Source organism: Crinia signifera, chromosome 3, assembly GCF_055691185.1.
Source record: "Crinia signifera chromosome 3, ASM5569118v1, whole genome shotgun sequence".
Taxonomy (NCBI): Eukaryota; Metazoa; Chordata; class Amphibia; order Anura; family Myobatrachidae; genus Crinia; species Crinia signifera.
Window position 1 is genome coordinate 190820919 of NC_139219.1, and position 12301 is coordinate 190833219.

Below are 12301 nucleotides of genomic sequence, written 5' to 3' on the forward strand. Positions count from 1 at the left end.
ATGAACGCCAACCTGAAGCGTGGCGAGCAGCGGCGGTACGCGTCCTACGACCTTTTCATACCCCCACTATCCACGATGGCGTGGAGTTGAGAATAGAAAGTGTGGCGAGTGGACACGGATAGCTGTGAATCCCGCGAGGGGACACGGATACCTGTGAAGGTATCCGCGTGCGCTCGCCACGCTTTGGGCTCGGTGGCTCGCTACGCTCGCCACACTTTCTATTCTCAACTCCACGCCGACGTGGATAGTGGGGGTATGAAAAGGTCGTAGGACGCGTACCGCCGCCGCTCGCCACACTTCGGGTGGGGGTGGTATAGTGTGAAAAAATACATTTGGGGTGCATTTAACATGTTTGCTACTAATTTAAATGCATTTGGATGCATTTGTGATCAAAATCGCATCGCATGGCATGCGATTTTTATAACAAATGCATAAAAAACCCGGAAAAATTGCATCACATCGCATGCCACTACATATGGCATGCGATGGGAGCCGTGAAGGTATACAAGTACCTAAACGTATAATGCCCATAGTAGCAGCGGTGATTAAACTTATAATGCCCATAGTAGCAGCGGTGGTTAAACGTATAATGCCCATAGTAGTAGAGGTGATTAAATGCATAATGCCCATAGTAGTAGCAGTGATTAAACGCATAATGCCCATAGTGGCAGCGGTGATTAAACGCATAATGCCCATTGTAGCAGCGCCGTTTACCCACATAATGCCCATAATAGTAGCACATTTACACACATTATGCCCTCAGTAGCAGCGTCATTTACACACATAATGCCCATTGTAGCAGTGTCATTTACATGCATAATGCCCTCAGTATCAGCGTCATATACACGCACAATGCCCATATCAGCCGCTCCATTTACACCCATAATGCCCCTAGTAGCAGCACTGCTTACACGCATAATGAGGGTAATTCTAGTTGAATCGCTTCACTCCGCGTTCGCACAGGGGTGCGATTTTTAGAGACTACAAACACGCATAAGTATTTTTGCGCATGTGCAGCCTCTGTGAGCGGGCATGGCAAATTGATTATTCGCGGGCCACTCACACACATGGGGGGGGGGGCAGCAGGCCATCGTCATGCCCATGGGAACGCCATGCGTTTTATGGCCGCTCCCATATAAATTCACCCATGACACGTGTGCAGGGAGTGGGCAGCTGATGTCAGCCACCCACCCGTTCCCGAATAGGGCGCACGCAGATGTAAGACACCAGAGAGGTGTCTAACATCTGCGAGCACTTGCAAAATCATTCGATGGTCAGCGACCATCGAATGATTTTGCTCCCGCACATAAGGCTGCGAATGGATGTTTATGCAAAACATCCATTCGCATGCCTGCGGGGAAATTCGGCGTGTGAGGGCGGGCAGACATTCGTGCGGTTTCACGGCGGCGCTTAGAGGATCCACAAAGCTGCAAATTTTGCAGCTTTGCGTGTCAACCAGAATCAGGCCCAATGTTCCCAATAGCTGCAGCACTTCTACAAATAATGCCCCACACACACACACACACACACTCATTCTCTCACTGATTGTCCCCACTTACTTAATAAAGCTGCTTGGCTGCCGATGTGACAAAGGAAACGCTCTCCCGTGTAGCTCTGCGCATTTTCCCGATTAGCCACGCCCCTATGCCCAGTGTAGCTCCGCCCATTTTCTGGACCAGCGGCGCTGACTTTCTATTCTAATGCTTTTAAAGGGACTCGGGAGTGGGACTGGCGGGAGGATTTCCTAGCTGCCGGCGCTGCTGCCTGTCCTACGCTTTGACAGGCAGCAGCAACCAGCAGAACAGCTGAGCAGAAATCAGCGGGGATGCAGAGCGGGGAGGGACAGCGCCTCTTTAGCCTGGCGCCTCCCTGCTTTGCATCCCTCGCTGAGTGGGTAGCGCCGGCCCTGACCTGAGTAGCACCACCTAGCTAGCTAGACTAATAGCCACAATTTTAGTTTGCTTTGAAAACATTCATCTTCAAGCTTACTGGATGCCCAGTAAGCTTACAGTATATGCTCTCCCTAGCACCTTGCTTCTCACTATGCCCTACCTACTGCCCTGAGTCCCTCTATCTCCTCCATGTGTCTCATTATGCTCTCTACCTCCCCGGAATCCCGGGGAGTCGACATGGGTTTAGGTCGACAGGTCATTGAGTCAACAAAAGCATTAGGTTGACATGGGCAAGGACGACAGTCAAAAGGTCGACATGGGGTTTTTCACTGTTTTTCGAGCCGACGTGCCAACAGGCGGTATTTCATGCCCTACCATTCAGTAGGGTGTGGTGGGAGAATAAAATTGTCCAATACAATTTTAGTGTACAACTCCCCTATTTTCACTGGTTTGCAGTTTTGTTTTTTACACCCCTCTGCATGTATTTTCTTTACATTTATTTTCTCCCCCCCTCCCGGAGTACACACCTTACACATTTTTCACACATATCGGAGAGTCACATGTGTTAGCTCCTCCGTCAGACCCCTCACTTCAATTATAGTGACGGGAGCACTGTCACTCGTCCAAACCGGATCCCAACTTCAGCACCACTTTTCCACTTGACAAAGTGGTATCACGCACAGGAAATTATCCCAATTTGCACTCACCGACGTCCTCCCCACTAAGGAATTAGTATGGCATTTGCCTATCACCTATTTTTATATTTTTATCAGATCACTATTTTTCCGAATGTTAATAATTCAATGTATCTATGGACATTCAAATTAATTATGGTGATGAAATTTGAAAATCTTTCCCGGTCCCAATCCATATATAAATCCCAATATACCTCTTTCTCCCATTTTTCTTTGTATGAATCGTTATCGGTACTCACAAACGATCTAAAATACTCAAGACATGAAAATCATCACTGCTGAACGTACAAGAGTCTGAAAGCAATAAATATCTTTCTACGAAACAGTGGATGACACTGGTGTTTCAACTTAATACCAATCATCAGATTGCATATGAATAGAAATAACTTATATTTTATATTCTTTCTAAAGCTCCATAGTGAGCATACAGCTCAACTTCATATACCCCTTTTTTCAAATAAACTCTGTATGTCAAGAAATGATATACTAATAACTTATGTCCAAATACTCATCCAATATTCGGGGCCCGTCCACACGTGACGATTTTTTAAGAGACTTGAAAAACTAAACAGTTTAATAATTTTCCGATGTATTGAACTACATATCAAGTTTCGTACAACACAAGCAACATTGTCTGTCCCATACCGTAAAAACTGCAGCAAATACTGAATTATAACCAACTACACATCAAAATACATATGATAATCACCTCCTTTTTCTCCATACCCAATTCAATATGGGCGTGAACACCCACAGGACACCTTCTCATGAATATGCATGACCTGTATGGGTACAAAAGGGCTTCCGTCCAAGTGTCAGGTTGGTCCTAACGAAGCTTACCTGCGAAGCGTACGCAGACCGACTGCGCCCGCAGTGTATGCCTCCCTGCTTCCCCTTCCCCCCTTGAATGCATTTTGATTTCTGTTTAGTTTAATTAGTGCAGCGTCGCCAACGGACGTCAGTTTTCACTGAGTCCGTGGAGCCTAAGAAGCGGTGCAGTGGCGCCACTCACCGCAGCTCCGTGCAGAGTTGTGTTTGACCGGCGGTGTTATGCTCTGACACCCCGGTGCTTAGTCCATACCTGAGCGGCGATCACCGGCAACGATTGGTCCCCTGAGGCGGCTGAATACTCCAGTGTTGGTACCTCTGTCCGCACGTGGAGTTGGCCGGGACAGTGAGACTCAGCTAACGTCGGATAACTAACGCCCGCATCCTCGACATACAGGCTCCGGGCTAATACCTATTGCCATTATTTTCTCATGAATAAAACAACATCTGCCTCTCATGTATATGTCAAATACATGTCATTTATAAACTGACAAGCCGATTGATCATAGAAGGACCAGTTCCCCTTAGTACGCTATATGTCAGCCATGATATACATGAGATTCACAGTATATTAATATTTTTGGCGACGCATGCATTAAAGAATTGTAATTAAGCATATTAGGGATGGCTTAGCAGCGGGGATCACTGCGCGAGGATTTAGTATCCTTTTTACTACACTGTCTGTGTCCTATATGTCTGATTTTAGTCAATATTTCGCAACATTTTATTAAACATTGTCATTAAAAGTTACATTTTAAATCTTTTTTTCTCCTGAAGTGCACCACAGAAGTGACATTCCTTCCTTTTCAAATAAAAATGAATAAAATTGTGTGCTGAGCAAAGCGATCAATGCAATGCAAGGGGATGCGGTGCTATTCAAACTGTGTCCACGTCGACAGTGTTGACATTCGGGTGAAAAAAACTGTGAAAAACCCCATGTCGACCTTTTGATTGTTGACCTTGCCCATGTCGACCTAATGTCCTGTCGAACTTGTTGCCTGTCGCTCTAATGCTTGTCGACCTAGTTGCTGTAGACCGAACGATCCAACCCGCTCTCCCTACAGCCCTGCATCTTCTTATTCCCTTCTTACGGCCCGGCTAATGTATCACTATCCCCTCCCTACCACCTTGCATCTCACTATCTCCCCTTCCTACCACCCCTGTGTCTCACTATCCCCTCCTCACAACCTAGTTTGTCTCCCTAATTGTACAATGGAATAGTGTGGTACTATACTGTATAAAAACAATAATAATAATGCAATGCTTTTTTTCTGTTATACCAAGTTCTTATTACAGTCTACTAATAAACTGAGCTTGTGTACAAAGACTCATAAATTTGGCAATATATTTAGTCAATATTGCTGTTTTAAGTAAGTCAATATTAATTTTTGTATTTTATCTATATGTCATATTTATTGTGTCTTTTTTGTTTACTGTGCAGGTAGCCTACTTGAAGATATGAGGAACTAATCACACCATACTCATTATAATTTGGATATGGCTGTTCTCCAAGTAAACAAATCATTGGAAGAATATAAATGACCTAAATGGTATAACAGTTGTGTCCTAATGTGAAACGTAGACAAGTGACTGTGATCTCAAGCACATACTGTATAGTGTATTCTATTCAGTCTTTATGATCACTACCTTGAAACAAGGCATAACAAAAACATCCATACCACCATAGAGACCAGATGTTGCCTTAAATCAACGATAGCTCTAGTAAGAGATATAGGGGGGTATTCAGTCCGTGGCAATTTTTACGACAGTCTGAAAAATCTGCACTTTTGCTTTCGACCTATTCAAGTGCCGATTTTTTTTCCAGAATGTTGGTTAAAACTGCATGGTTATAAAACACACGGGTCAGCGAATTACTTGCTAATCCACGTGTTTTAGTTGTAAATGCATCCGTTTTCAACTGTTTTCCGTGAATGCAGATTTAAAGATGAACCTGCCTAGGTGGAAAAGCCAGCCAAAATCGGTCACATTGAATAGGTATGTCTGGATTTCTCCCAAGCAATATTAAATATACTCCTATGCCTCTGTACGACTATGACATACAAATTACTACTGCATATCTCCAGTTTCAGCGCTGCTCCATCAACTCTATATATACAGATGTTTGTATTGCATCATGATTACAGTATTCACACATGGAATTAGTGAAGCAATGCTTGGTACCAACATTGAAATCCATAACCACAAGTATATACATGTCCTAAGTGCCCTGGGTACCCATTTGCTTGGAGAGAGATACAATTTTGAGAGATAAAGTAACAACCAATCAGCTCCTTCTGTATCTATCATTTTTCAAGCACAGCCTGTAACCTGTATCTCTCTCTGGACTTTGATAAATACCCACTAAGACTTTCCAGGCAGTTTAAAAACTAAAACTGGTGCAATTGTTGGTTAATTAAAGGGCACATATTTTTTTCAGCTATATAAATAAATTATAGCTGTCAGTTGATTGTCTCTTTGGCATCTTGTTAATGTTTTCTGATTTTTAATGATACTGTACATTTTTCTGTATACAATAAAGCAAAACGTTAATATTAAACATCTTAAAATAAATAGTAATGGTGTGGCATGGTTTTAGAATAACAAATACAAGCTGAAAACACATATTGAAAATCAGTTCTATCATAAGGACATGTTTTACAGATTGACACTGACATAAATGTTAATATAAAGACAACGCACCCTGTGTGCGTTGTCTTTATATCTTACTGCGTTTTTTTCTACTTCTACACAATTGTTTTTATCAGTATAGGATATTGCCTTAAGTAATATAGAATATTTGTGTATTAGGTGCCACTGTAAGTTCTGTGACAATATTTGTTTTATTACTTTCATCCTTATTATCTATATGTTTTATGGGCTACCCTTATAGTCACATAATGATAAAGTTTAGGGGGTTCTGTGACCGTATATATTAGTATATTCTTGTTTTTGTGCTCTAATTTTGCCTGTAAATGTCATGGTTAGATAGTGGAGTATAGCTTCCACTGGGCTGCCATTTATAGAAGCATAATGGTAATGTTTAAAGACTATACCGTATGTTATCATGGATATATGCTGAGTCTTCAGACCTGCCTCGGAAAGATCTGCATGTTTGCTCTATGTCTGTCACTTTCTATATAATTGCAATGTATTTTCTATGCTCCCTTCCTAAAACTCAACATGCTGACAGTGTACCTATGTAACTGAACATATACATACATACTTTCCACATAAGACATTCTTTTAATCAGTATACAGTTGCAAATTGTATATACATATGCACAGTACTAAAATGTTACTAGTGTTTTTACATTACTAGTGAACTTACTATAGTATACCACATACAGTTAGACCCATCACAGTAAACAAAGAGAGCTACAGTACACATATACAGTATTTGACACCGGCTGAGAATATGTTTAAAGAAAGTAACAAAACATATGTCACCACAAATCCTGTTAGAAATTGGGAGGAAACCACTGCAAGCACAGGGAAAATACAGGTAGGGCAATGGTAGGAATCAAACCCAGCTGGGGGGCTTTTGCTACTATAGTAGGAGAACACACCGCATGGGTTCTACCCATAAAAGTGCCAACCAGTACTAGGTAAGTCAACACAGAGGGATCGGGACTGTGAGAGAACTTTTTCTCCCCCTCCCCCCCAAAAAAACGGCCTTGTGCTGGTAACACTAGAATGCTACCCACACATATACTGTATATTTACAATACAATTTAAATATGGTAGCATTCAACGGTTTCTTATCATATGAATTAAATACAACAACAGCTATAGTGCAATTATAGAAACCCTGAATTATGTAGAAAATTTACATATATAATAAAAGGTATTCTGCAACCATTACATATTATAATCCTACACTAAATCAAAGAGAGAAAATTCTTAAAAATATCATCCGCAAGTTTCTTAGAGGTGCTCATTATACTTTTGTAAGTAAAATTAAAATTTGCATGTAAGTGGTCTGTCTCAGAAGAGCAGTCATTTGTCTGCTATACTGGCATAAAGTCTGGCTGGTGACTCCTAATGCTGTTTTTTTTCCTTCTCTATCATCCATATGGGATACTGGAATTCTCAATACATTGGGGAAGAAGAGGTCCTCCGCAGGTGACAGGCACATAAAAATTCTTCATAGTGTGTGTACAGGCTCCTCCCCTCTACTTCCCCTCCCATAAGCCAGTTTAGAAAAATTGCCCTCGAAGAGGCTGCACTTCATGAAAGCTCCAGAGAGTTTTTCTTCATTTATTTTATTTGTTATCTTGGGGAGCCTGTTTTGGACTTAAACAGTTCCCTGCTTCGTGGGAAGCCAGGGGAAGGGTTCAGTTGCAGGCCTTACAAGGTACTGAACGGTCCCAGCTGCAGGACCACTGTCTTGAGTGGGTGCTTGTCGTGGCAGCATCACGTTGCAGTGCTTCACACCCCCAGCTTTTCGCACACCCCTGGCTCAGTCCGAAGACGTCTGTGGAGAGTGTTACCTGCGGTCCCCTCAGTGGGGTACCCAGGTTTGTTGTGCGGCAAGATGGTGATGTCCGCACTCCCCCCCTTCCCCCCTGCTCACACTGGATGCTTTACACTGCCACTGGACCACCAGGGCATGTGTTATTTAGTTTTGCTAACTATAGCGGATGCACCAGTATAAACATTAGTAATAGCACCAGCGCCATTGTAAGGGGTGGGGCTTACTCAGAGCAGGGACAGAGCTCCCTGGGCAACAATTTCCTGATTCTCCCTGAGTGACTGATATCCATTGTACTTGTCATGTGACCCAGCCCCCCAAGGGTCGCTCCACAGGTATTCACTTGTTCATTTTATTTTGATTTTAAAACTTGTTTTTATTGCTATTAAATTGTTTGATACCGAGATGGTCTCCATTCTTACATTCATATACTGCTCAACCTATGAGCAAACAGAATGGAAGACACTCTGAGGGCCGTCTGGTAAAAGATACAATTATAGGAGTACCACTATCTGACACACTGTAAGTACGGTACGCATCTACTGCAGATCTAAGAACCCCACACTTTGGGTGATCCTTGTAAAGAAACCTTTCTACACATGGTTTTGCACGCTTCCTTGTGAGTTTGGTACGCTATACTGGTTCCCTCTGAAATCGGGATACGGTCATATTGTCTACAGCATTTAGGTCTACACCACTAGGTCGACCTGCATTAAGGTCGACCTGCATTTAGGTCGACATGACTGAAGGTTGACATGACTTAGGTCAACAGGGTCATTAGGTCGACAGGGTCATTAGGTTGACTTTTATAAGGTCGACAGGGTCATTAGGTCGACATGGGGAAGGTCAACATGGGGTCATTTGACTGTTTTATGAGTCGACATGTGCCGACAGGCGGCATTTCATGCCCTACCATCCACTAGGGCGTGGTGGGAGAATAAAATAGTGTGTCGAGTGTAGCGAGCCATGCGAGGGGACGAGGTGCTATGTTGACTGTGTCGACGCTTGACAAAATGAAAAAGAAAGTTGGAAAAAAATAACCATGTAGACTTTTCCATTGTCGACCTAATGACCCTGTCGACCTAACCCATGTCGACTTTCAGTCAGGTCGATCAGGCGATTCGGGTGTGGATCATTTGGTCTACAACAACTAGGTTGACATGGGTCAAGGTTAACATGGGTCTAGGTCGACATTAATCTAGGTTGACACAAGCATTTGGTCGACATGGGCAAGGTCGACAGGCAAAAGGTCAACATTGGGTTTTTCACAGTTTTTTAACCCAACTGTCGACATGGACACAGTTTGGAGTGCACCCCATTATGCTCTCCTTTAGGCTGCCCCTCTGTTGCAGAACCACGTGATTTGGGTATAGATTGTTTGGTCTACAACTTGCTACGCTCTGCACACTATTTTATTCTCCCACCAAGCCCTAGTGGATGGTAGGGTATGAAATGCCGCCTGTCAGCACATGTTGGCTCAAAAAAACAGTGAAAAACCCCATGTCGACCTTTTGACTGTCGACCTAATGCTTGTGTTGACCTAATGACCTGTCGACCTAGTGTTGTCGACCCAATGCTTGTCGACCTAGTTGCTGTAGACCTAATGACCGTATCCCCGCAATTCAGGTTCAGTCTGACAATGCAACGACTGTTGCTTACATCAACTGATGGGGGGACAAAGAGCAGGACCTGCATATGGGAGGTAACCAAGATTTTTTCATGGGCGGAGTCTCATGCCTTGGCGATAACAGTCATCTTCATTCCGGGTGTGGACAACTGGGGAGGGACTTCCTCAGCCGTCATGACTTGCACCCTGGAGAGTGGAGTCTCAGTCCCCAGGTGTTTGCATGCATTGTGGATCTGTGGGGATTACTACAGATGGACCTGATGGCGTTCAGGATCAACAGAAAAGTGGACACAGTATTGCTCCAGGTCCAGGGACCCTCAGGCAGAGGCAGTGGATGCACTAAAGACAGACAAATTGGTCGTACGGCCTGGTGTATCTGTTTCCTCCCATTTCCTTGATAAGTTGGGTGTAAAAAAAATTCAAGCCAAGGAGTAGACGCAATTCTGGTGGCTCTGCACTGGCTTTGAAGGGCGAGGTACGCGGATCTTCAGGCCATGGTCTTAGAGTCCCCGTGCCATCTACCTCTCATGGTCAACTTGCTAACTCAAGGGCCCTTCATTTACCAGGACATAGGATGGCTTTGTTTGACGGCCTGGGGGTTGAGAGGCAGATTTTAGCCCGGAAGGGTCTTCATGCTGCTGTGATTACCACCATCACCCAGGCAAGGAAGCCAGTGAAGGCTTTCCATTACCATAAGATCTGGAGAAGGTATGTGGCCTGGTGTAAAACCAATTCCTTTCCACCTGCATATTTTAAACTGGACAGTTTTCTGCAGTTCCTGCAGTCAGGCTTGGACCTGGGCCAATGTCTGGGCTCCTTGAAGGTACAGGTTTCGTCTCTTTCCATTTTCTTTCAAAGAAAATTGTCAGGCATTCCGGAAGTACAAATCTTTCTCCAAGGGGTTCTGAGGATTCAACCGACCTTTGTGCCGCCTACAGCACCCTGGGACCTAGATGTGGTCTTGAAGTTTCTGCAGTCATCTTGGTTTGGACCGCTTGAGTCGACTTAGTTAAAGTATCTGTAGTGGAAGACAGTGGTACTTCTGGCATTGGCTAGGCCAGTGTCAGAGTTGGGTGCTTTGTCTTACTGGAATCCTTATCTGGTGTTTCATGCAGATAGGGCTGAACTGAGAACAAAGCAACAATTTTTGCCGAAGGTTGTTTCGGCTTTCCATCTGAACCGTCAAGTGTGGGTCTTTCTAGTATTCCTGAATCCTTGGATGTGGTTCGGGCGCTTCGAGCCTATGTCGGTAGAATGGCCAGGCTGTGCCAGACTGATTGTCTTCTTGTACTGTAAGATGCCCAGAAAAATTGTTGCTGCCCTCGAAGCAATCAATTGCACGTTGGATTTGTGCTACAATTAGTCAGGCATGTGGAGTGGCCAGCCTACCGGTTCTGCCTTCTATGAAGGCACATTCCACGAGAGCTGTGGGCACATCCTGGGTGGCTGCTCGGGATATGTCAGCTGTGCAGCTCAGCAGAGCTGCTACTTGGTTGGCTCAACAAAAGTTTTACAAATTTGACGCTCTGGCCAAAGAGGATACCCAGTTTGGGCAGGTAGTGCTGCAGCAGACTCTGCACATTCCCGCCCGTTCTGGAAGCTTTGGGATATCCCCAAAGTATTGAGAATCCCAGTATCCCATATGGATGATAGAGAAAAGAGGATTTTAATTACCTACCGGTAAATCCTTTTCTCGAAGTCCATATGGGATACTGGGCGCCCGCCTCAGTGTGGAGTTCTATACTGCATCTGGTTGTCACTGATATGTTGTGACATTTTGGCTTGTTGCCTATGTTGTCACTTAAGTGATATTTGCTTGTTTAGTTCAACAAGCTGTTAACTGTGTAGTTACCAGTTATTATTGTTTGAGGGTGTGCTGTATGAATCTCACCACATTTGCATATACACATACGTTCATTCTCCTCGGGCACAGTTTTCCTTAACGGGCTTGTGGGAGGGGAAGTAGAGGGAAGGAGCCAGTAAACCCACTATGAAGAAGTTTTATGTGCATGTCTCCTTCGGAGAACCTCTTCTTCCACAATGTATTGAGAATTCCAGTATCCCATATGGACTTCGAGAAAAGGATTTACTGGTACTGTAGGTCAGTGGTTCCCAACAGTGCATGTTTTGCAGGTCTCCACACAGAATCACAAGTGCTATAATTAGCTCCACCTGTGGATCTTTTCAAATGTGCCTGAATAATGAGTGCACCTGCCGGGTGACCTGGAAAACATGCACTGTTGGGGGTACTTGAGGACCAGGGTTGGGAACCACTGCTGTAGGTAATTAACCCCTTCCTGACGCAGCCAGTTTTTGCCTTCCTGACAGAGCCATTTTTTTAAAATCTGACATGTATCACTTAAGTGGGGATAACTTTTTTTTGCTTTTACTTATCCCAGTGATTTTGAGATTGTTTTCTCGTGACACATTGTACTTCAAGTTAGTGGTAAATTTGGGTCGATACAGTCTGTGTTTTTTTGTGAAAAATACCAAAATGTCGTAAAAAAATGGAAAATTTAGCGATTTTCAAAATGTTAAATTTTCTGCTTGTGAGACAAATAATCATACCACTCAAAATAGTTAATAACTAACATAGACCATATGTCTACTTTATGTTTCCATCATTATTTCAACCTCCTTTTAATTTTTTTGGACACTAGGAGGCTTAAAATATGAATAGCAAATTCTCAAATTTTCAAGAAAATTTCAAACACTGATTTTTTTAGGGACCAGTTCAGTTCTGATGTGACTTTGAGGGACTTGTATGTGAGACACCCCCATAAATGAT

At 43.6% G+C, this 12301-nt stretch overlaps 1 protein-coding gene across 4 annotated transcripts in view; it reads left to right on the plus strand.

Annotated features, from left to right (window-relative positions):
* UBE3D (ubiquitin protein ligase E3D) overlaps nucleotides 1-5972 on the plus strand; it is a 181669-nt gene extending 175697 nt beyond the window's left edge. For all 4 annotated transcript variants that reach the window (XR_014471739.1, XR_014471740.1, XM_083177139.1 and 1 more), the window contains one exon: nucleotides 4857-5972. Coding sequence is in view for 2 of the 4 variants with exons in the window: in XM_083177138.1 (XP_083033264.1) it covers nucleotides 4857-4877 (21 nt within the window). In the remaining 2 variants the exon portion in view is untranslated. The remainder of the gene's footprint in view (nucleotides 1-4856) is intronic.
* The last annotated feature ends 6329 nt before the right edge of the window (nucleotides 5973-12301 follow it).